Consider the following 24,586-nt stretch of genomic DNA (forward strand, 5'->3'; position numbering starts at 1 on the left):
AGGTGACCTGGAAGCGGAAGTGTGCGTAATTCATAGGCTATAATGGCAAGACCGCGAATTGAGGTGATAGAAGCGCTGACAATGCTACGAGATTTGGATGGAATAGAGTCAGATGGAGGGGAGGAACTTGATGCTGAGATCGACTATGATGATGAATGGGGGAATTATCCAATGCTGGCTGCGATTCTGATTATGAGCCTGATCTGCCTCAGCTTCGGCGCAAGAGAGCCCGAACGATGCCCACCGTGCAAGTGTCAACAACTCAGATGGAGGGAGATGAGAAGGGGAAGGACGGCACGGTTTGGATAAAACAGTCAGTGGACAATAACCGGATCGGTTATGAGCACAGAATGGCACCCCATTGGAATCGGGCCCTACACCTTACGCCAAAGGCAGAATCGACAGAGCATTCGACAGCTTCCATTGTTTATGTGACATGCAGATGTTGCAGCACATCAAGGACTGTACTGTAGCTGAGGCGCGCCAGGCGAGAGGAGACAACACGTGGGACAAGTCTGTGGATGAGCTGGAAGCGTTCATTGCGCTCCTGTATATCCGATGACTGTACGTAGGAATGAACACGCCTTTGGAGAGCTTCTGGAACGAAAAATATGGGGTGATTTAAAAATTAAAAATAAATCCCCCGAGACACTATGCCCACGGAACCGCTTCAGAGAGATCATGCGATACCTGCGTTTTGACGCAAGAGAGACCAGACGCATGCGCCTGGAAACTGACAAATTCGCCCTGGTATCAGAAGTTTGGGACGCGTTTGTACAGAACTGTGCTACCTCTTACAATCCAGGAGTGAACATTACCGTTGAGGACCAATGGTCCCCCGCAAAAGCTAAGTGCACCTTTACGCAGTACATCCCCTACAAGCAAGACAAGTGGGTCATGAAGTTTCGGTTGGCAGCTGACGTCGACAGCAAGTACGTGCTGAATGTCTTTCCATATCTGGGGAAAGGTGAAACTCAGCGTCCTGAAAATGTGATGATGAGGCTTGTAGAACCTTACCTTGGCGAGGGTAGGAATGTAAACACAGACGAGATCTTCACATCACTGCCATTTGGCAAATAAGTTGTTTGACAAGAACAAAAGCTTAGTCGGGGTTATGAAAGTGAGCCGGGGGCTGCCTCTCTCTGTGAGCAACTAGGCACAGGCAGAGCTGTTCTCCACAACGGTGTTGAAGCACGACAAAGATGTACGCCAAGAGAGAACGTCTGTATCCTGAGTACTAAGCATCCGACAGTTGCTATTGGCGGTGACACAAATAGAAAACCAGAGACCCTGACGCACTATAACAACACAAAGGTATGTTATAACGTTAGGCTATTCCGCACCTTGGCATACAGCTGCCATGCACGGTGCTCTTCTGTTGTAGCAAAATAATTCTAAGGTATTGTACTGTATTCTATTCCAGGTTGGTCTGGATAAGATGGCCAGACATTTCACAGTGAAAGCAGCTACCCGTATTCTACAACCTGCTTGACCTGGCTGCTATCAACGCGCACGTTTTGTTCACCCTGTGCACCCGTAAGACAATCCCGAGGAGAGATTTCATCGTGTAGTTGGCATTGGAGCTTCGTGAGAACCACATGAGTGCCAGGGGCAGGGCAGCATCAGCGCACGATGTCCCAAATGACGAACCACCGCTCTCCGAGAAGTAGAGACAGTGCCAGGTGCACGGATGCATGCGGAACAGAAACTGCGACTTCTGCGGGACCTGTAAGCGATTTGTCTGCGGAAAGTGCAGTCAGTCGCATCCCTCTTCAGTACATTGACAGAGTGTCAGAAATCGAAGGCTTCACCGACTCCCAGAAAGAAGAGTTCTTCAGGAGAGCAATCAATGACACGGACCAGGCCAAAGCAGTTATCACCTACTTGAAGAACTCGAAGGGCCTCTACAACTTGTGCCAGATACCTTTTATCTGTTCAATCTCAGCGTCAATACTCGAGAAACAGACATATGTACCCGACAAAACATGCGAACCTGTCGCACTAACTCCATTATTTAATGACCTACTTATCCTGTTACAAATGGGGAACCACAATGTAAAGATAGTTGATGAATTGGGGAAACTAGCCTTTAAGCAGTTGGTGAAAGGCAACACGGTTTTCTACGAGGAAGACCTACGAGAGTGCAACATTGATGTCCAAGTGGCAGCTACGTTCGCAAAAGTGAACATGCCCATCTTTAGGGAGGATATTGGGCTGCACCAAAAGAAGATCTACTACTTTGGGCATACCACCATTCAGGAGTTCTTTGCCGCATTGCGGTTTCTTCAATCTGTTGGCGCCCAAGACAAAAACCAGGCTGTCAACCGGAAAACCCGGATTGAGAGAACTCTCTGGTTTTTTAGAGATGCCACCCAACTCAAGAGCGCGGTGGACATGACTTTGCGGAGCAAGACCGGACATATGGACCTCTTCCTTCGCTTCCTCCTCGGCATTGCTCAGAACTTTAACCAGATGTTCTCAGAGGCTGGCTTCACCACGTCTACTGCCCTACCGGAAATGTTAGTGTACATTAAGAAGAAGGTCTTGGAGAATCCCGCTTCGCCGAGGACCCTCAACTTGCTGAACTGCCTGAGGGAACTGAAAGACTACTCTCTAGACAACGATAGTGTGCGCTTTCTCAAGACGGGAATCCCCCCAGATGCCAAATATCCACCTGCACATTGGTCCGACCTGGCCACTCTCTTAGTGGCATCGGAGTCTGGGTCGATAGACATGCTTGGGTTGGAAGTAGAGAACAGAGGAGACAAGGAACTTCTGAGGATGCTGCCAGTGATCAAAGCTTCCCAGACAGCCACGTAAGTACTTGGTCATTTAACAATACCAGCTATTACATATCTATATGACATGTCGGTAATGCACAAGATAATTGTCATCAAAATTATGTAATTCAAGATGGTTGGGCTCGTCTTACAGTTTTGGTGGTTCAAGTGGCTACTAGTATGACTTCTAATGTGCTTCTTGATTCCATAAACCCTCCTTCCCACCAGGCTGTCGTACCACAACCTGACTGAGAAATCCTGTGAATGTCTGGCCTCGGCGCTTACCTCAAAGATGTCCAATCTGAAAACTCTGGACCTGAGTTTCAACACGCTGAAGGACTGCGGAGTGCAGCTGTTGGCGGCCGGCTTGGCCAAGCCACATTGCCGACTGGAGAGACTGAAACTGTCCGGCTGCAGGGTCAAACAGAATGGCTTTGCAGCTCTGGCCAAAGCTCTCAAATCCAACCCGTCTCACCTTCGAGAGTTGGATCTGAGCGGCAACGAACCCGGAAGAATCAGGGGTGTTTCATCTCGTTGACGGACTAAAGGTTGTTAAGTGCGAACTGCAGATCCTGAAGTGAGTATTGAGTAAATGTCCATGGAACCTGTTGTGTTCTGATTTTGTGTAGGCTTGCTTTACCCCCACTTGTAATATCATTTAATTAAATTCTCCTTCATGTTAATATTGTGGCTTGATGAAAATGAAATTCCCTTCTGTAAGGAAATAGTTGTTGTCTTCAAAAAATTTTTGTAATCTTCGTTAGGCTCTCAAACTGCAAGCTGGGCCTGGAGCTGAGTCGCGCTCTGGCGGTGTTGCTGATAGACAACCCCAGACACCTGCGAGAGCTGGACGTCAGCATGAACGTCATGGGAGACCGGGGGGTGAAGCTGCTCATGGACATACTGAAGTCAACCCAGATATACAAACTGGAGTGAGTACTGTCTGGAGTATTGTAGTACACTCACACATTCCACCTCACTGATTCTAAAGTGGAATGTTCACTGTAGTAAATGTACCATACATTTTCCCTCCACCACCAGGTTGTACTGTTGTCAGCTCACTGAGAAATCCTGTGAGAACATGTTTGGATGTCTGGTGAACATCCCCAGTCTGAGGGAGCTCAACCTGAGCAACAACAACCTGAAGGACGAGGGAGTCAAGATGCTCTGCAACGCCTTCGGACTGCCCACCTGTCAACTCAAGTAAGCTAGCTAGGTCACAGAGAGTTGTGCCCAATCCCATGTACACCTCTATGAAAACAAGTTAGACAATTTTGGCAATTCAAAAACAAATCACTCATGGGCCGAATTTGGCCCGCTGGCTGCCAGTTTGCTTTGCCTGCCATATGAGCTGAATAGTACATTCAAACTTGTCCAATTTTGTTTAGGAAATGTGTATTTTTGCTGTCTTATATTATTCCAAACTCCTTGGATACCACACATACATATTGAAGAATAAAATAATTGATGAATGAATAATTGAATTGACAATGACGAGTGTTGCCCTTCTCTCCAGTCTGGCGAGCTGTGTCTTCACGTCTGGAGGCTGTCGTTGGCTGGCTGGAGGGTTCACTTTCAGCCCCACCTTCCTCAAACAGCTGGATATCAGCAGGAACCACCTGGGCCACTCAGATGTTGTCGCGTTTTTCCTGTTCCTCAAAACTATACGCTTTTCACTGGAGACCCTACGGTGAGTACTGCGATTAGACTGTACAATTGTAAAAGGCCTCACTGGTCACCATTTATTAGTTTAGTTGATAGATATTTTTAAATTGAAATGGCATCAACAGGCACATCATGTGTGATTTAGAGGGACAGTATACTCAAATCAAATGACAGACTAATGTTGTGCGTATTTGTTGAACCCCCCCACCACAAACACACACACACACACACACACACACACACACACACACACACACACACACACACACACACACACCTAGACTGAGTGACTGTAAGATGACAGAGCTATGCTGTCCGGAGCTGGTCGAAGCTCTCCGCTCCAATCTCACCAACCTGAAAGAGCTGGATCTATCTGGAAACGAACTGGGAGACAGCGGTGTAAAAACACTCTGCATGGGACTGACCTCAACAACCTGTAAACTGGAGAGACTGTTGTAAGTAACATGTTAACACTGTTAATACTTATAAGCACATTCACAAAAAAATGCATTTATAATGCATTGTTGAGTAAGGTAAAGTGAATGTTGTCCCCCCCCCCAGTCTGAGATGCTGGGTTGCTCCTCCCTAGCGTTAGCCCTGAAGTCCAGCTGCTCCAAAATCACAGAGCTGGGCCTGATGGGAAACGACACGGGAGAAGATGGACTGCGGATTCTCTCCGGCATCAGGGATGACCCACACTACAAACTACAGACTCTAGAGTAAGTACTGATGCCATCAAAGCTCAGAAAAGTTACTTGTTAATGTTACCATAGAAACAGTGCAAAATGTGGGACAGGAGATTTTTATTCGTTTCTAGAACTTGAAAGATATTCCCTAGATAGACTCTAGATATGCTGCCCTCTTGCTTTAGCTTTTTTGAGAAATGTTACCAATCGTTTTTTTTTAATCTACGTAGTCATAATTTGTAGGCCTACATTAGTGCAACGTAATCATTAGTCCATTTGTTAATGTTATTCTTCTTTCCAGAATAAACGATTGAGAGTGGCCTTGCTCGCTGGAGGTGGTTCTTGGCTCAACCTTTTCCCAAATCTGGAGTGAAGTTACTTAATGGGGAACACTATGGAGTGAAGATATGAAACGACTGGCTGACAAGTCTCGACACACTAGCTCAACAGTAAGCACTTGACGTGCTTTGAAACAACTGGACTGGTTCACTGACGTTTGACCATTTTTAAAGTTGCTTAAAGTATCCTGGCTGCTCACACTTGAACACAAGACCATAGAGTATTTACCTAGAAACAGATAGTGAGGCTGAAGTGACACACACACTGTTGCTAACTCCGTTCCTCTGGTCTTGCTACAGTATCAACTCATTTAACCTTTGCAGAAGCCTTACAGTATGTTTTGCACATCAGTATGTACACTATAGAATGTATAGCCTCAAACACACATGACCGGCCTCTTGACAACCTCTTAGCCAACCACGGTAGCGAAAAGCTAGCAGTTTGGTGGAGTGAGGTTACGTTACAGCGTCTCTGAGGGAGAAGGATGATGCAATGTTTTCTTTTTAACACTGGTACAGTCCCTTGGTAGCACAGTCTTTTGCTTTTCAATTTTTATTTTATTTCTCTTTGAAAGTGCTTTTTTTTTTATTAAGATGCCCAAACGTTTCGGAAAATGTATACAGTAGTACAACTCTTGATTTATTTACTATTGTTGCGTACAATGTACATTTTACCCAAATATACCAAGCTACTTCTATTGGTCATGATGTTTTTTTTTGTTTTTTTTTAAGTACTAATGGGAGGTTTAACATCAGAAGCTTTCCAACTTTGGTCATATGTTTTAGGTCTGGTCTCCAAATCTGTTTGCACCTACTGCAACAGCCTGGGTGATGCCGTATTTCAAGTTAAACAAGTGCCTTTAGAGTAGTGTGATTGTGGGTGACAGTTCTCTACTATTTGTCCCCTCTGCTGGTATGTACAGTATGTCTGTTTGAGTGTGCTTGTATGTGTGTTCTGTTGTTGTGTTTGTGTGTAAATGTATACAATCATGTCTCATGTTCAAATTGTTACAATGTTACACATTGATTCTCTGATTGTTATGGTACATCACCACCACCACCTGGTGGCAAAAAACACGAATTTCTCTCTAAGCGGGGGTTAAACTAATGACGTATGTGAAGCCAATCGCGGCAGCACCCACTACTGGGTCCCTAATAATAAACCAGACAGCATCTTTTGCTACACGATCACTGGCCGAATTTTTGCGAGCGCATCTATACAAACCCAGGTATGATACCATTTTAGCTAACAACAAGCTAAAGTATTAACCAACCGTGGTCTGCATTTTTAAACGTGTGCTGTGAAATGGTCTGACGAGGTAGGGATAACGCTGGATGTAGTAGTGTTATGCAAGGCAGTCGGTTTGGATATATTGCACACAGTCTCCATGTGGAAATTACAATAACAACGCGGCTGACACTATTAGCAAAACAATGAGGGGTTGCTCTCGAAGGTAACATGGCGCAGTGTAATGCCTCGGGTATCGGTATGAACCGGCGCTGTAGCCTATGTGCTTGGATGACGCGAAATAGTTACCAAGCCAGCAAGATGCATGATAGTGGCGTCAATATTCGCAAAACTAAGGCAGTAGTCTTTAATAGCCTACCTATTGCTGTCCCGTAATGTCTTTCATTGCTTCGTAGGAGCTAATAAACATGTTATATGATGGCCACAATACCATTATTTTGTCAAGTTTTTGTAACTACATAATATAAATGTTCCGTATGTGTTTACATGCTATTTCTTTGATATCTTGTTAATAGCCATGTTATGTAAAAAAAAAAAAAAAACTTTATTTCAGTGTCAATTGTAGCAGGTGTTTAGGGGAGTATATGAGGATGGAGGGGTTACCTAGGTAAAATTGGGAGTCGTCGCAAATGGCACCTTATTCCCTATAGGCTATAGTGTACTATTCCCTGTATAGAGCCCAGTGCACTAAATATGGAATAGGGTGCCATTTGGAATGTACCCTGGGTGTATATTGATTGATTGACTGGCCATTGTTTCTGTGACTGCCTCTTGAAATATTAAACGTCCCAAATACTGTTTGCACCCAACCACCAGTCTCCAGTGTCATCATGAACATGGTGGGGTAGGCTTTGAGAACCAGGAAGGAAAATAACAGCTATGTTGTTGAGAAATAGCTGCTTTTCTTTCACCTGTTCTTTCATTCTGATGACCTCACTCTCAAAATGGTGGCAAGCCACTCAGTGAAACTTTATACACATTGTCAGGGAAGGGAATAGAGAGATCTTATGGGGTGTGAATGGTTCTCGATGACTGAAATGATGTGTGAGGGAGAAGCGGTGTTTGTGTGATGCTATAATCTACCGACTGTTGTGAGCTTTCTTCGTTGCGTAGCAGACTTATCAACTAAACAAAGCATTGCAAAGGGATACTGGATTTAGTCACTAGTATTAATCAATTTCACAAATATTTGTCTCCTTAATACCTCCTAAAATGTAATACATTTTGCTCGGTTAATGACATTGTAATTCCTAATAACTTGGCTAGCTTGGTTGACCCCTCTTGCCACAATCTACTCCAGTGTCTTCCTGAGTGAACAGCTATGGGCAAGGAGAAGCTTCACATCAACATCGTGGTGATCGGCCATGTGGACTCAGGCAAGTCCACCACCACAGGCCACCTCATCTACAAGTGTGGGGGCATTGACAAGAGGACCATTGAGAAGTTTGAGAAGGAGGCCGCTGAGGTATGGAGGTGACCAGACACAAGTAACTTAACAAAACCATTCTTTGTGCTGGGAATGTATTTAAGGTCTATCCTGTTGTTGTACATGATCGATGTGTTAAAGACTATTGTCAAACTTTATACCAAGTATTTCAGGGATATGGTATGATTCCACTTTGAATCCATACCATTGAACTTACTATTGACTTATTTGCCTCTCTATCTCTCTCTCAATTTTGTTCCAACATAACTAAGACAAATGTCAAACTGCACAGACTTTTGACATTGATTTGGTCTCTCTTTGGTCTGTCTTTAGATGGGGAAGGGCTCGTTCAAGTATGCCTGGGTGCTGGACAAGCTGAAGGCAGAGAGGGAGCGAGGCATCACCATCGACATCTCCCTGTGGAAGTTTGAGACCAGCAGGTACTACGTCACCATCATCGACGCCCCGGGACACAGGGACTTCATCAAGAACATGATCACTGGCACCTCTCAGGTATGGGCTGCAGACACTACCGTATCCAGCTGTCACTAAACATGGACCCTGACTAAAAGTTTAGCCAAGGGCCTTATTTGGTACTTATGGGCCCCAAAACTGGAAGAAGGAAGAGCATGAAACATATTAAACATGTCTTCTATACTTTTAGAAAAAAAAACTTTGACCAGGATTACATTGGCTACTCTGAAAATCAAACGGTTATTTTGGGAATCCATAAACGGCACCATATTTTAAAATTACATTTACTAAAACAAGAAATAAGAATAAGAAATTGCTTATTTTTTCATGTAACACTTTCTGCTTTCAAACTGCTTTCAAATGCATACAAAATGAAACGTCATGGTTGCTCCCTGCCACAGGCGGACTGTGCTGTGCTCATCGTGGCGGCGGGAGTGGGCGAGTTCGAGGCGGGCATCTCCAAGAATGGGCAAACCCGCGAGCACGCCCTTCTGGCCTACACCCTAGGGGTCAAGCAGCTGATCGTATCGGTCAACAAGATGGACTCCACCGAGCCCAACTACAGCCAGAAACGCTATGAGGAGATTGTGAAGGAAGTCAGCACCTATATTAAGAAGATTGGTTATAACCCGGATACGGTGGCCTTCGTTCCCATCTCTGGCTGGAATGGGGACAATATGCTGGAGGCTAGCCCTAACGTTAGTATTCTTCTTTTTATACTTATCCTTATCTTTTTCCAAGGCAGGAGGACACTTTATGTTCTTAGGATGCAACCTTATTACACAATAGAGTTGCAGATGCAGTCGTGCACACCTCCACTGAATTACACTGCCCAATTAGTATAACTGTAATTGTATGAAAAGTGGTTAGTTTTACAAGGTGTTTTAATACATATTTCTTATGTAGGCCATAATGCTTAAGTTATGTTTGTTCCTGATATTTGGTCTGTTCCCTGTAGATGACATGGTTCAAAGGGTGGAAGGTCACCCGTAAGGACGGCAACGCCTCTGGAACCACCCTGCTGGAGGCCCTGGACGCCATCCAGCCGCCCTCCCGCCCCACAGACAAACCCCTCCGCCTGCCCCTACAGGACGTCTACAAGATAGGAGGTGAGGCCCTGGGAGGTGGAGGAGCTTGTGGGGCCTCCCTGCCACTGGTGCTATGCTTGGGGGTTAATTCCATTTCAATTCAGTCAATTTGGCTATTGTGCAGCAATGAAAGCCAAGGGGTTTTGAGTTGTTTTTCAGTTCTTACATACATATTATTTTGATGTTATACCTTGCACTCAGGCTGGGATTCAATCCGAGCTGCGTTCGATCCGCGACCTAGCACGCTTGACATTTAACTGGAATTTACAATTAAGCTGACATCTGCAGCGTTTACCTTGAATGCGATCTCTGCGAAGGCGGTAACATTGCCATTAAATGCTACAATTTCTACACGTGCGATCGGATTCAATCCTGGCCTCAGAGAGACTTGAAAGATTGCCTGAAACATTTCATGCCTCTCACCTCCCTCTCTCCCAGGGATTGGTACGGTCCCGGTGGGGCGGGTGGAGACGGGCGTGATCAAGCCAGGCATGGTGGTGACTTTTGCCCCCGTCAATGTGACCACGGAGGTCAAGTCAGTGGAGATGCACCACGAGGCGCTGACCGAGGCCATGCCCGGAGACAACGTGGGCTTTAACGTCAAGAACGTGTCGGTAAAAGACATACGGCGAGGGAACGTGGCTGGAGACAGTAAGAACGACCCGCCGATGGAAGCGGCCAACTTCACTGCACAGGTCTGGATAGGAGAGTTAGCTGTGGAGAACATTGTGTGTCTGGACTGAAACGAGTCCTTACGAGACACCAATTAATATGCTGTGTTCTGATTCCTGTTTTTGTCCAATTCACACATCACTTACTACCCCGTTTAAAAAGGAAACAAATAGCATAGAGTCACATAGAAGAGAAATGACGTGTGTGTGTGTGTGTGTGTGTCTCCTCCCTCCTCCCCCAGGTCATCATCCTGAACCACCCAGGTCAGATCAGTGCTGGCTACGCCCCCGTGCTGGACTGCCACACGGCCCACATCGCCTGTAAGTTCGCTGAACTGAAGGAGAAGATTGACCGGCGCTCGGGCAAGAAGCTGGAGGACAACCCCAAGGCCCTGAAGTCTGGCGACGCAGCCATCGTTGACATGGTCCCTGGGAAGCCCATGTGTGTGGAGAGCTTCTCTGAGTACCCACCACTTGGTAGGTGGTGTGTGTGCGTCTGACCTCAACCCAGATCCCTATTGGGGGGACAGATGACATGTACTGTACATCTTTATTGTCATATAGATATTACAGAACCTGCTCTGTTCATCAGAAAATAAGTTATCTCCATCCTTCATCAGTCTTGGTGCTTCTTGTCTAGAACTAATCACATGTTACATTTAGTATTTTCAAAGTGCTACAGTTGATCACAAATCAACTATAGCATTGTATCATGTGCTATAAAGCCTGTAATAGACTGAAATACGTTTATAATAAAGTCATTAGAAGTATGACTCGCATTCGATCGTTCTCTCCATCCTCCCAGGGCGCTTTGCGGTGCGTGACATGCGTCAGACGGTGGCGGTGGGCGTGATCAAGGCGGTGGAGAAGAAGGCTCCGTCCACGGGCAAGGTCACCAAGTCGGCCCAGAAGGCCCAGAAGGTCAAATGAACGTTGTGTTGGGCTCACGACGTTAGCATCCGCCACCGTAAAAACATCACCCCCCTGCTACACACCATAGTCAAAGTCTGGTCCATGCTCACGATGCATCGCAAGAGCAGACGGAGGAAAAAAATGACATGGTATATTCATTAAGGAAGTGTTCTGTTTTATATATATGTTTTGGACTGCTTGTTTGACTGTTTGTGGTTAGTAGAAGACAATTTAAATAACTCCTCTAGATGTGTGCTATTGTACTCAGTCAAACGTCAAAACTTGTATTGATAGTGTTGGTTTGCATTAAACTAGCTGCTAGTTAATGTTAGTAAAATGTACAAACATTTTTAAGTTAAATAAATGTTGAAATGGTGTTGTGTTTACCTATGGCTGCTTGCATGTTCCCAATGCACTTTAAAAAATATATCATATGCTAACATATTATAGCGCCTTGCTTGGCTTAAAAGCTCCCTTGCACTGTTCAAACTTTGTCGATACTGTTCCCTCTACACCTTATTGTATGCAACCTGTGAGCTTGATCTATATCAAAGACATTAAAAAGTGTTCAAACTTACATGTGCGTCATTTTTCCGCAGTCATTTAAATATGGGTTGACAGTTGAAAAATGAAAAAATCATTTTCAAGGTAATAAATACGCAGCTACAAAACAGAACATGCACCACAATGGTCATAGGCTAACAGAACATGTCTGAAAATATGTCACAAACACACTTACATTTCCTTTTTTTTATTGATGTAGGAGAATAGAAGTTTCTTTAGCATTTTTCATGACATTACAGGCTTGATGGAGCTAACTGAAATTATTACTATCGTATAGGTATGTGCACATCATTTAAATAAATTAGGATAATGATCGTATGAGACACAATGATGACATTTCTAAAGGCCAGTTTTCCTTTGGTAATACATGGTCTGTCTGTGGATAAATAATGCCCAAATCAGATATTCATTTTTACAAGGGACGAAACAAAAATCAAGTATGTGAGACCATTTCAGCACAAAAGGCCAACAACCCACACATTGGGTGCAAATATACATGTTGAAATGGACAGTATATCGCTAAGAAAGGCACCATGTTATGTACTGCATGTTTTATATACTTCACATATTCTGGTAAAGCCTTCAATAAGGATTTAATCGACCATAAATGTTTCTGCTATTGTTTCTGTTTCCAATGGTATGTGTACTGGAGCTTTGGATTTAGTGTACAATTTCATACTGTATTTCATGTTGTTTAGAATGGGTTTCTCTCCTTTGAAACATCCCACTTGGTGAAACATCCAATAATCCTTACCAGGATCCTGTTCAGTAGGCACAAAATGTTACAAAACGTTTTGAAACCGATGAGGTAGCCTACTACCTGAGGCTGAGCGTGTCCAATGAGTCATCTTTGCATTCCGTTTCAAAATGTTTTGCTACATTGTGCCCTATTGAACATGACCTTGTTGTACTGAATCTGTAACATTTAAAGGGATAGTCCACCCAAATTACACAATTACATTTTTATTTTAGTACCATGTAAAGAAATAGCTGTCCGTCATTGCTGTCTCTCCTTGTCCTGCTTGAAGGGTAAGAAAAACAATGTAATTTTGTGATTTGAGTGACATATCCCTTTAAGTCAAAAGGGCTAATTGTTGTTAGCATTAGCCATGATGTCACTCACACTGCTTGCCAGGGTGTGCAAAATATCACTTACAGATTATTAACATAACATTATATACATTCTACAGCATGTCAACTTCAGTTTAAGCATTCAAAACTATAATGTATTAAAAGAACTACAGCCGGTGAGTGTGATTTCGAATGAAACCGTGTACTGTAAGATTGCAAGTATCTTCATTTAATTAAAAGAGGGTCACATAATCAGATTGCACATTTTCTCCATCGTGTTTTGCTCTCTTGTGTTATAAGTAACAAAAAAAGAATAAAAATTGAATGAGAAGATATACAGGTATCTCAAGAAATCACATTCATAATGTGGATACCTTGGTCGTCGGGTAGAAAACACCTCGGGGTGCGCAATTGAACTGTGTTTTAGGCATAGAAATATAACTACTAAAACGGGCATCCCCATTCAAAGGTGTCATGATGGGTGGACCGTATTCTAGTATTTCTATTTCTATGGTTTTAGCAGCTATTCGTCTCCTGTTTTAGCAGTTATTCCTTTCCCGGGACTATGTGTAGCAGCTTGTGTACAATGGTTATACAGTATGTAAACTACCGTGTGTGTGTGTGTGTGTGTATTGGTGTGTGTGTGACCTGTTGGCAGAATTGAATTTACCTCAAAGTAGTATTGACCTGGACTTGGCAAGTCTATTATTACAATGAGGGGTGTTTTGTGCCATTGTATGTCCACAATAGTCTCTGAAATGAGAAACTATCATAAGGAACTGATGTGGGTGAAAAACTTGGTCGTGTTGAGGCAACATTCATTTCAAGATGGCTGCCTCAGAAGCTTTGGATAAAATTATGATATTGGGTTCATGTAAGCATTTAACTTGCCCCATAAGCTACAGTCTAATAAGTTAGGATGCCCCACACTTGAACTTTTACTGTACATGATTATGTGTATTAAAATTAAGGAAAAGTTTTCTAGAAGGGTTTTGCCATAAGGCCTATAGGCATCAACAACTTCCTGTGTTAATGAATGAAGACTTATGGGTAAGTTGTAAATACTATGACATTTGGACTGAAAACATGCAGTGCTCATGCAGTTTCGAGATCATAGATCAATCTATTGTCTTTCAGGATCAAGTTTTGCTTGTTTCTTTATATATATATACAATATATATTGTATATATATATATATATACAACCTCTTACTCAAAGTCTCTTTTTTATACACCTCTCTCTCTTTATTATACCTTCTTTATTTTCTTTGTTTCGATTTCTTCAACCGTACTTTAAAAAAAGAATAATTCATGCAATGATATGTTCATGTATCGTCGACATGTATGAAAAATACTATGCTTTTTATCAAATGAATCAACATAAAAAATAAACAGAAATAACCATTATAGTCCCTCCCTGTTCTCCCTCAACCCTCCCAAAATAGAATAAAGAGCTTCTCTGTAAGGTGAGGTTTTTGATTGGTCCATACGACACGGGGGTGTGTCTTATTTTAGCCGTACGTGCGGCATGCTCAGGGACTCGGTGCTCCCGACTGAGGGGGGCGATGACATGTTCCCGCTCCCTCTCGCCAGGCTCCTATTGAAACCTGCCAGAGCACTTAACCCCGCCCCAAGCCCCGGGTCTGTCCTCAATAGCTCTGATGAGTAAGAGGTTGCGTCGGCTGTCCCCTGGGACAGGAAGTCAAAGCCAAAAGCTCCACCTTGAGCCTCGGGGGGGAGAGGGAGGGCGTCCACGTCCCTGTCGCTGATAAAGAGGTCCTCCTCCCCCCAGCCATCCCTGCCGCCCCCTCCCCCAGGGTCCTGACTACTGTGGGAGCCTGTAGGGGAGTCGCTGCTGCAGGGGCTGGGGGAGGAGAGGCTGAGGCTAGGATGGTGGTGGCTATCCAGGGCCCTGGAGGTGGTTGACCCCCCCGGCCCCAGGTTTTGGACGGACATGGACTTGCCCAGGCTTCGGTCCACCTGGCTGGGGTTGGAGCTGGAGGAGCAGCGGCCTCCTCCTCCCAGAGCAGAAGAGAGGGGTACCAGGGGCTCCATCTCCAGGCTCGTGTGTCTCCTCCAGGAGCCCTCTGCTTTGGCATTGCAGGGCCGGCCATTGCTGTTCCCACTAGACCCCCCTCTTGGCTGCCCCAGCCTCCCGATTCTGAGGCCTTGTTCTGGGCCTAACACATCATCATCCTCCCTCTCCTCCGGGCTTCCACAGAAGTCACCCACCTCTACCTCCCTCTCCCTCTCGGGCCTGGAGTGACCCACCATCCGGCTGGGCTGGGGAGGAGGCGGTGGGGGTCTGGCCAGAGTAGGAAACCCACCTCCAGATACACAATTAGGAGTAAGAATAGGAGGTGAGTGAGAAGAACTTCCTCTATGGACTGGTTCCCCACTTTCCGGCAGGGTATGATGATGATGATGATGATGATGTTGAGAAAGGGGCGACGGACTGAATGAGGAGGGCGGGGGCCCACTGGTAGAAGGCGAGGTGGTGCCAGTGTTAAGGTTGAGGCTGAGCTCGGTGGACGGCGCCAGGATAAGGTGAAGTCCCCGGGACAGGTTTGAGGCGTTGGTGGAGGAGCGGGTCACGCACCCCCCTTGGCCCTCTATCCCTGGTCCACCTCCGGTGCTGCTGACCTGGGTAGAGCAGGTGGAGTGGTCCTTGAAGAGGATAGAGCTCTGGTAGTCTGAGGTCTGCTCCAGCTCGAACAGGGGCAAGGAGGAGAGGGTAAGGGCAGAGGAGGAGCCTTTACGTAGCACATGCCGGTAGATGTCCAACAGGGAGTCTAGCTTCGACTCAATAGACTGGACCTAGAGAGGGATGGATTGAAGGAAGGAAGGAAGGAAATATAAATGAAGGTTAATATTAGCTACACAAAAGAAAGAGTACTTTCACATAATTGGTAATACAAACAACATTTAACCACATTCAACCATAACATGTTGAAAAACAGTAGTTGGCAGCCCTTTACACTCGTACCTGTACCCGTATACGGATTAAAAACGGCAAATTGGGCACTAATGCTTCACAGCGCTGTATGGGTTTGGACTGACAGCCGTTCTGAATTTGAGCACAGCGAGCGGCAAGAAGTTGACCCCATCTCTCCCAGTACTTGGGCAACATTTGCTATTTTTTTGTTCTCTTAGTGAGGGAAATGCTGTAAGTTAAGAGGACTCTATGTACTTTGAAAGATGAGACGTTGAGGATTATTATAATAAATACCACTTTGATGTCACACAAGCAGCCAAACACCCGTGAGTCCAAATGTGCACTTCACATCTCCATATCATAAAACTCATGGCATATACAGCGTCAGCGTTTATGATCACTATGTTTGATGTACAGTTACAAGATGACATGGAGTCATACCCTGGTTGTTCTGAACAGAATGAGCCTGTTTGTTTATTCTGAAGATAATTTACTACAGCACACGCACCTGAATGCACTCATGACTGCTTTCTATGCATACCAAAATCACAATCTGGTTCTCTGAATTACCTTGTGAAAGCCTAACACTGTAAGATCGTATATATTAACTTAGCTAGTCACGTTGCCAATAGAACAAGCTTTCAAATCATACCCACCTGACCCAGACTGCGATTCATTATGGACCATTTTGGGATTGCGTAAACAGCAACAGTAATTGTGTGATGGCAGTGATGCAGGGTTGTGTTCCAAATGAAACAACTACAAGTGTGCTTGCTCTAGTTCCTCAACGGCACAGCTAGGAGAGCTCAAAAAGGTACCTTATAGTTGAAGACTCTTCTTTGAGTCATAAAAGTGTATTGAAATTACTTAGGAACTGTGTACACTTGGAGAGGTGTGTGGCCACTTCTGAGACACCAGTTAGTCCTCTCACTCAAACCCATGTTTTTGTCTTATGTTGCACCTAACCCACATTTTCGAGGAATATTCTTATGTTACTGAATGTCAACAGTGTATTGTTTGGATTCAGTCTTGTGTCATGTTAACTTGTGTACTCACCTTTGGACTATTCATTTATTTTCCCATTATCTTCAAACGGTTCCCTTTCAATTGCTACCATGGTTATGCATATGCTTTTCATATTTCTTCTGTAAGAAACATTTCAATTTAGCCCTATCCATATAGGCCCATTCCCCCAAATGGAAAAGGTTAACCACACATAATTCACCATATTTAATGAACCAGTGTTTAAGTTCATGGAAACGCACTGACCTGCCGTTCCACTTTGCAGACGCGTCCCAGCATACTCATGTCCTCCAGCAGGTCTCCATCAGACAGCAGCTTGTCCCGGATCTTCTTATCCAGAGGAATCTGGCCTTTACCCAGGATCTGGTCCACTCTGGAGGACACAGGAGACATAGTGTTAAAGAGAGAGCACAGAGAGAGAAATGGTGCAGGACCAGAGGATGTCCAGTAGGCAGCCCGCCGAGAAGGAGGAAGGAAGGAAAGAGAGTTAGAGTTGGAATTGGTCCTCTATAAGAATACAACACTTACTGTAGAGGCCATACTGCTCACAAAGATATATTTGGCTCGGTTTACTGTGTCACTGGAGATATGTTGCAAGTGTATCAATATCAACAGCATCCCACTCGACACACACACTGGTTGAATCAACGTTGTTTCCATGTCATTTCACCGAAATGAGGTGGAACCAATGTGGAATAGACGTTGAATTGACGTCTGTGCCCAGTGGGATATCAATACGCCTTTTTTCAAAAGATAAGATAAAACTTTAGAAGGCCAGAAGAAGAGAATAATGTATTATCTACTACTGGATTTGAAAGACAAAGTGGATGACCTTAAATTACAAGCATAGTTTTTATTTATATTTATATATCATTTTATTACGCATTTGGATTTTCAGTTAAGATGTTTAAATGAGATGATCAATATTTTCCATGACTCAAGAAGCTCTCGACCAGAAAAATGTCATTTAAAATTTCTACCACATGGTGGCTCACTACTCACTCGTTAGGTAAATAAGGCCTTTCAAACTCAGTGAAAGTTTAGGGCCTAGATTTAATCAGATCAAGAGCTAACCGGCTATAGCCGACACCCGCATAGCTAATGTTTTGGCGGTGTCAGCAGTGGAACTGCAATGGAGCTGTAAATCGGTGAGCAGCTGCTCTTGTGATCATTGTCAAGAAGCCACACCTCCCCACTTGCGTTAGAAGTTCAGAATGAGAAAGTGTAGGCTGTTATTGAAATAATTACATTCAAATTGAAAAATCATTGAACTAAATAATGAGGATTTCTAACAGCCTAATCGAAGTGTAGATTACATCACACATTCCAGAATTTGAATTTAATAAGACTCCATGCAGCCAATGGCAATGTCCGTTATAGCTATAATGCCGGGAGCAACTTGTGGATTTGACAACTAACGCAATTCCACCTCCGACACCGTCAAAACATCAGCTATGCGGATGTTGGCTAAAGTGGATCTGATTGAATCGGGACATAAGTTTAAGAGAAAACTCAGAGAAAACACATTTGACAGGAACGCAGAACAGAAGAAACATCACCAGGAGGAATCTAGAAACTGAACCCATCAACAGTCCCAAGTGGATCCCCCGTGCAAGACATACTGTCAACCTAGACAGGTAAGATATACTGTTAACCTAGACAGATAAGATATACTGTCAACCTAGACAGGCAAGACATACTGTCAACCTAGACAGGTAAGACATACTGTCAACCTAGACAGGTAAGACATACTGTCAACCTAGACAGGTAAGATATACTGTCAACCTAGACAGGTAAGATATACTGTCAACCTAGACAGGTAAGACATACTGTCAACCTAGACAGGTAAGATATACTGTCAACCTAGACAGGTAAGATATACTGTCAACCTAGACAGGTAAGATATACTGTCAACCTAGACAGGTAAGACATACTGTCAACCTAGACAGGTAAGATATACTGTCAACCTAGACAGGTAAGACATACTGTCAACCTAAACAGGTAAGACATACTGTCAACTTAGACAGGTAAGACATACTGTCAACCTAGACAGGTAAGACATACTGTCAACCTAAACAGGTAAGACATACTGTCAACCTAAACAGGTAAGACATACTGTCAACCTAGACAGGTAAGACATACTGTCAACCTAGACAGATAAGATATACTGTCAACCTAGACAGGTAAGACATACTGTCAACCTAGACAGGTAAGATATACTGATAACCTAGACAGGTAAGACATACTGTCAACCTAGACAGGTAAGATATACTGTCAACCTAGACAGGTAAGATATACTGTCAACCTAGACAGGTAAGATATACTGTCAACCTAGACAGGTAAGACATACTGTCAACCTAGACAGGTAAGATATACTGTCAACCTAGACAGGTAAGATATACTGTCAACCTAGACAGGTAAGATATACTGTCAACCTAGACAGGTAAGATATACTGTCAACCTAGACAGGTAAGATATACTGTCAACCTAGACAGGTAAGATGTACTGTCAACCTAAACAGGTAAGATATACTGTCAACCTAGGCAGGTAAGAAAGATATTTGCGATTTGAAAACCATGCAGTGTTTCTTCTAGCACACAATCAGCTAGTCCACATGCAGGGGATGGGGAGAAAGTCAAGAGGGTGTGAGGATAGGAGAGTGCGTGAGGGGTGTGTGTGAGGAGCGTGAGGGGGTTAACTCTGACCCCTGCGTGGAGTTCTTTCTGCCCTGGCTGTAATACATGGGCAGGGAGGGAGAGGAAAAGGTCTTGGCTCGGCTGCTCAGGGGCTGGGGCCCCACTATCATGTCCAGCCTGTGGGGGAAAGTGAGGACACACACACACACACAAATATGAATGTATGCACACAGACTCAAACATATGCACACTCATATGAAGACAAAGACATACTGCTCACAGTAGTGGCTAAGCAGTGAATACCCATGGGCAAACAGCTGCTAGCTAAGCTTTTTCATGCATTTTATTGGAAGGTGTAAGTTAGAGTGTGACTACGTAAGCACTTTGACCATGCGTGACATTGCATTATTGTTCTCACCGTGTTTGCAGACTCTTGATGCGACACAGCATGTCCAAGTGTCCGGCGGAGTACTGCTCTATGACGTCCTTCACATCGTACGGACGCAACGTCTCCTTAAACTTCTTCTTGGCCACGTGGAACTTCATTATCCTGGATGGACCAGACCATGTTCATTAAATACCAGATGAAAGAACATTGACTGAAACAGGGAGGGACTACATGAACGTGTCTAATAAGAAACGCTTGTTTTTGTTTCCCGTTGCGAAACGTTTCACTACGGTGTGTCCTAATGAATGCTACCCAGCACAGGAGGGCATCTCAATGCAGTTCTTAAATCTACCATTAGAGGGAGTCCTCAAACAAAGAACGACATTGACCTAGAGTAACACATGCCAAGGCACTGAGATCTAAACTATCCAATAGCAACAGCAGAAACAGCTCTTCTTTCTCAACATAAATACATAACCGCTGATCTGGAAAATCATTTCATATTTCAAAAGAAAATATTATTGTGAAGTTGTACAGCGAACGATCTGAGGTAAAATCAGTCTTTACTTCACTGTTTACTTTAGCTGTTTAGCATGTAAATCTAGCCCTTTGAGAGAGTGTAGAGGGGAGCTTAGTACATACACCTGTGGAGCCTAGGAGCCACATACAACGGAAGAGGTTAAATATGAGAAGCCCTTACTGCACAATGTCAGGATCAAAGGGGTAAGACTGATGGAAAAGTTATATAGTAATGTATCCACTGGCTAAACCCATGGCGGGAAGTAAGAGAGATTTTGAAGCTGCCTTTCACGGTATGGATTAGGGGAAAGAGTTAGGAGGTTACAATAACAAGAAAAATGTCACGCTAAGGCTCTGATGACATACTTGAGTGAGGGCAGCAGGTGTGTGTGTGTGTGTGTGTGTGTGTGTGTGTGTGTGTGTGTGTGTGAGTGAGTGAGCGAGCGCGTGCGTCTCACCTGACGGCTCGGATGACAGACTTGACGGAAGGCAGCAGGTCCTCCACAGAGATCTCACAGTGACATCCCTTGTCATCACCGAACCCATCCTCAGTGGTCATGTTAGAGTCAGCTAGAGAGAGAGAGAGAGAGAGAGAGAGAGATGGAGGTGTCGTGTCTTTGGCATCATTAAAACTGAAGACATATTTATCAAATAACTCTCTGTAATTATTATTACGCGATTAAAGTGATTAATCGTGTAACTGTAATTAACTAGGAGGTCGGGGCACCATATCCCCCTACCTCTGTCTCCCATGATAGAGGAATGTGCCCTAGTGGGCTAAAGCGGCATGGCGGCTTGTTAGACAAAAGGGGAGTGGGGCAGGCTGAGAAGACACGACAGAGTTGATAATTATAACAATTGAAATGCTAATCCTTTGCACATGAACGCTCACTCATTCGGGAATAATTGCAATCAATATATATATTTACGCTCAGTGTGTCGTCAGGATCTTTGTTGAAAAGTTTGTTTCTGTTGGAGAGTTTGTCCGCTCTCTCTCTCTCTCGCTCTCGTGGTTAGGATGGATAGTTCAGAGTGACATTCATTCATGTTGTTAGAATGGTGGTTTCGTCGGTCTTCACGTTCAATGATACTGAATTCCTAGCTGCAGACTAGTAATTAATATCAAAGACTTGTTCTTATTCTGTCGGTATCGATAGTCTAAGAGTTTAACCACGTGGTATGGTTAAAGTTCAGAAAGAGGAATGCATGGTCAAACCTTGGCCCTCTCGTTATCGAGGTAAGCTGGTCTGGTGATAGAAACCCAAGGTGGGGGTTTTATTCGGGACACAGAAAAGGCTGTCTCATGACACCTGGTCCTGTCTGTGTCCCTGGGGGCATGCCAAGGACTTAGTTAAGACTCCAAAGGGAATTGGAGTTTCCTTCATTAAACAGTCCAAAATCACATTACACAATTTCACAAACAGTTCCATCCTTATTCATTCATTTTATACAACCATTTAGATGTAAGTCTCATAGCTGAGGCTATTGTATAAACATGATTATGGTAATATGGCCGTATTGTCTCTCATGAGTTTCACAAAATTGTACCAAACAGACCAGTTCGTTGCTGGATTCTTCGCCGATCTTTTATACCTTCTCCAGAACATAAATGTTCTCCAGTTCTGTGAGGTGGAAGAAATTCCTTTGTCTCTTTCTATGAAACCCACTCTGTCTCCATACTGTGGCCATGAGGCAGGATATTCTCTTAGGAATTTACGACCACTCTCACAGAGCCTGGGTGTGGGAGACAGAGGTAGGGGGATGGTGCATAGAAAACCCAAAGAGGGCAACGTCATGACAGAGGGAAAGAGAGTTTGAGTTTTAACATACCTTAATTTTTTTGGGGACAGAAGAGAGATGGAGGGAAGGAAGGAGAGAGGGAGGAAGGGGAGGGAGAGAGGCAGTGGCATGCATTCATTGATGCCAGGCTTCCCCAAATATTTTAAACAAAAAACAAAAAAACATATATTTCATCTCTCTCTGTGTTTTAATAATTTTCCATCAATTCGCAAGTGGCTGAATCTCACCGGAGAAATCATCAGAGCGAGGGAAACAGCACCCTTGTGTCTCAGTATGTGTACAGTGGCTTGCGAAAGTATTCCCCCTTGGCATTTTTCCTATTTTTTTGTCTTACAACCTGGAATAAAAATAGATTTTTGGGGGATTTGTATAATTTGATTTACACAACATGCTTACCACTTTGAAGATGCAAAATATTTGTTATTGTGAAACAAACAAGAAATAAGACAAAAAAAACAGAAAACTTGAGCGTGCATAAATATTCACCCCCCACCCCCACCCCAAAGTCAATACTTTGTAGAGCCACCTTTTTCAGCAATTACAGCTGCAAGTAACTTGGGGCATGTCTCTATAAATCTAGCCACTGGGATTTTTGCCCATTCTTCAAGGCAAAACTGCTCCAGCTCCTTCAAGTTGGATGGGTTCCGATGGTGTACAGCAATCTTTAAGTCATACCACAGATTCTCAATTGGATTGAGGTCTGGACTTTGACTAAGCCATTCCAAGACATTTAAATGTTTCCCCTTAAACCACTCGAGTGTTGCTTTAGCAGTATGCTTAGGGTCATTGTCCTGCTGGAAGGTGAACCTCCGTCCCAGTCTAAAATCTCTGGAAGACTGAAACAGGTTTCCCTCAAGAAGTTCCCTGTATTTAGAGCCATCCATCATTCCTTCAATTCTGACCAGTTTCCCAGTCCCTGCCGATGAAAAACATCCCCACAGCATGATGCTGCCACCACCATGCTTCACTGTGGGGATGGTGTTCTCAGGTGATGAGAGGTGTTGGGTTTGTGCCAGACATAGCATTTTCTTTGATGGCCAAAAAGCTCAATTTTAGTCTCATCTGACCAGAGTATCTTCTTCCATATGTTTGGGGAGTCTCCTACATGCCTTTTGGCGAACACCAAATGTGTTTGCTTATTTTCTTCTTTAAGCAATGGCTTTTTTCTGGACACTCTTCCGTAAAGCCCAGCCCTGTGGAGTGTACGGCTTAAAGTGGTCCTATGGACAAATACGCCAATCTCTACTGTGGAGCTTTGCAGCTCCTTCAGGGTTATTTTTGGTCTCTTTGTTGCATCTCTGATTAATGCCCTCCTTGCCTGGTCCGTGAGTTTTTGTGGGCGGCCCTCTCTTGGCAGGTTTGTTGTGGTGCCATATTCTTTCCATTTTTTAATAATGGATTTAATGGTGCTCTGTGGGATTTTCAAAGTTTCTGATATTTTTTTATAACCCAACCCTAATCTGTACTTCTCTACAACTTTGTCCCTGACCTGTTTGGAGAGCTCCCTGATCTTCATGGTGCCGTTTGCTTGGTGGTGCCCCTTGCTTAGTGGTGTTACAGACTCTGGGGCCTTTCAGAACAGGTGTATCATGAGATCATGTGACAGATCATGTGACACTTAGATTGCACACAGGTAGACTTTATTTAATTAATTTTGTTACTTCTAAATGTAAGTGGTTGCATCAGATCTTATTTAGGGGCTTCATAGCGAAGGGGGTGAATACATATGCACGCACCACTTTTCCGTTTTAATTTTTTTTAATTTTTGGGAAAAGTTATATTTTTCATTTCACTTCACCAATTTGGACTATTTTGTGTATGTCCATTACATGAAATCCACATAAAAATCAATTTAAATTACAGGTTGTAATGCAAGAAAATAGGAAAAACGCAAAGGGGGGTGAATACTTTTGCAAGGCACTGTAGCCCATCTATCTGATGTTGTGTGGACCAAAAGAGTATGACATGTTGCGGCAGTATTTTTAATTAACTATGCAAGTCAGTTAAGAACAAATTCTTATTTACAATGACGCTTACCCCAGCCAAACCCTAACCCGGACGACGCAAATTTTAGGCTGACGTTAAGTAGCTAGCTAACTTAGCTGTTTCATTGTTGCCCATGCGAGGAAGTTAGGCTAGCAAGCGTTTTAGCTAGGTAGCCTATGATAACAAAAACTAAAAGCGTACAGTATGACAGAGCCATAGACCATTTTTCCAAATTGAAAGAGAGCAGGATGGCATTGGCGTTCAACTAGTCTACAAGTAGGGTGAGTCCAAACTTCTTTTTTTACTTACGCACGCACGCACGCGCGCACACACACACACGCACACATCAGTATCATTTGTTTTTGGTATCTTTAAG

At 43.9% G+C, this 24,586-nt stretch overlaps 2 protein-coding genes across 9 annotated transcripts in view; one reads left to right on the forward strand and one right to left on the reverse strand.

Annotated features, from left to right (window-relative positions):
• The first annotated feature begins 1 nt into the window (after position 1).
• On the forward strand, positions 2-11,866 carry LOC115147234 (elongation factor 1-alpha 1-like). Of its 5 annotated transcripts, XM_029689350.1 has the most exons (16): positions 2-1,314; positions 1,424-2,816; positions 3,009-3,357; positions 3,545-3,712; positions 3,822-3,983; positions 4,297-4,470; positions 4,727-4,900; positions 5,007-5,164; positions 5,433-6,698; positions 8,019-8,183; positions 8,478-8,657; positions 9,020-9,316; positions 9,577-9,727; positions 10,145-10,401; positions 10,620-10,854; positions 11,183-11,866. In XM_029689350.1, the coding sequence occupies exons 10-16, from the start codon at positions 8,040-8,042 to the stop codon at positions 11,305-11,307; spliced, it is 1,389 nt and encodes a 462-aa protein (XP_029545210.1). In that variant the 5' UTR covers positions 2-1,314; positions 1,424-2,816; positions 3,009-3,357; positions 3,545-3,712; positions 3,822-3,983; positions 4,297-4,470; positions 4,727-4,900; positions 5,007-5,164; positions 5,433-6,698; positions 8,019-8,039; the 3' UTR covers positions 11,308-11,866. The 5 variants fall into 5 exon arrangements, 2 of the variants coding, with proteins under 2 accessions (XP_029545210.1, XP_029545211.1); XR_003866301.1 differs by lacking the exons at positions 8,019-8,183; positions 8,478-8,657; positions 9,020-9,316; ... (2 more) ...; positions 10,620-10,854; positions 11,183-11,866 and having other exon boundaries at positions 1,424-2,820; positions 5,433-6,657; XR_003866299.1 differs by lacking the exons at positions 8,019-8,183; positions 8,478-8,657; positions 9,020-9,316; ... (2 more) ...; positions 10,620-10,854; positions 11,183-11,866 and having other exon boundaries at positions 5,433-6,657.
• A 158-nt stretch (positions 11,867-12,024) lies between these two features.
• Positions 12,025-24,586, reverse strand: part of LOC115147235 (potassium voltage-gated channel subfamily KQT member 5) — a 134,242-nt gene continuing 121,680 nt past the window's right edge. For 2 of the 4 annotated variants that reach the window (XM_029689352.1, XM_029689353.1), the window contains 5 exons: positions 20,883-20,994; positions 19,936-20,067; positions 19,587-19,694; positions 17,128-17,254; positions 12,025-15,740 (listed from right to left, as the gene is read on the reverse strand). In XM_029689352.1, coding sequence (XP_029545212.1) covers positions 14,430-15,740; positions 17,128-17,254; positions 19,587-19,694; positions 19,936-20,067; positions 20,883-20,994 — 1,790 coding nt within the window. In that variant the 3' untranslated portion in view covers positions 12,025-14,429. The remainder of the gene's footprint in view (positions 15,741-17,127; positions 17,255-19,586; positions 19,695-19,935; positions 20,068-20,882; positions 20,995-24,586) is intronic. The other 2 variants (XM_029689354.1, XM_029689355.1) reach the window with 1 other exon arrangement.

The sequence above is a fragment of the Salmo trutta genome, chromosome 14 (genome assembly GCF_901001165.1).
Source record: "Salmo trutta chromosome 14, fSalTru1.1, whole genome shotgun sequence".
NCBI classification, from domain to species: domain Eukaryota; kingdom Metazoa; phylum Chordata; class Actinopteri; order Salmoniformes; family Salmonidae; genus Salmo; species Salmo trutta.

What these genes read in the sequence shown, in the direction of transcription:
- LOC115147234 (XM_029689350.1), top strand. Translation starts at nt 8,040, where the DNA reads ATGGGCAAGGAGAAGCTTCACATCAACATCGTGGTGATCGGCCATGTG. An exon ending in TGATCACTGGCACCTCTCAG is followed by an intron (nt 8,658 to 9,019) that starts GTATGGGCTGCA and finishes TCCCTGCCACAG; the next exon opens with GCGGACTGTGCTGTGCTCAT. An exon ending in CTCTGAGTACCCACCACTTG is followed by an intron (nt 10,855 to 11,182) that starts GTAGGTGGTGTG and finishes CCATCCTCCCAG; the next exon opens with GGCGCTTTGCGGTGCGTGAC.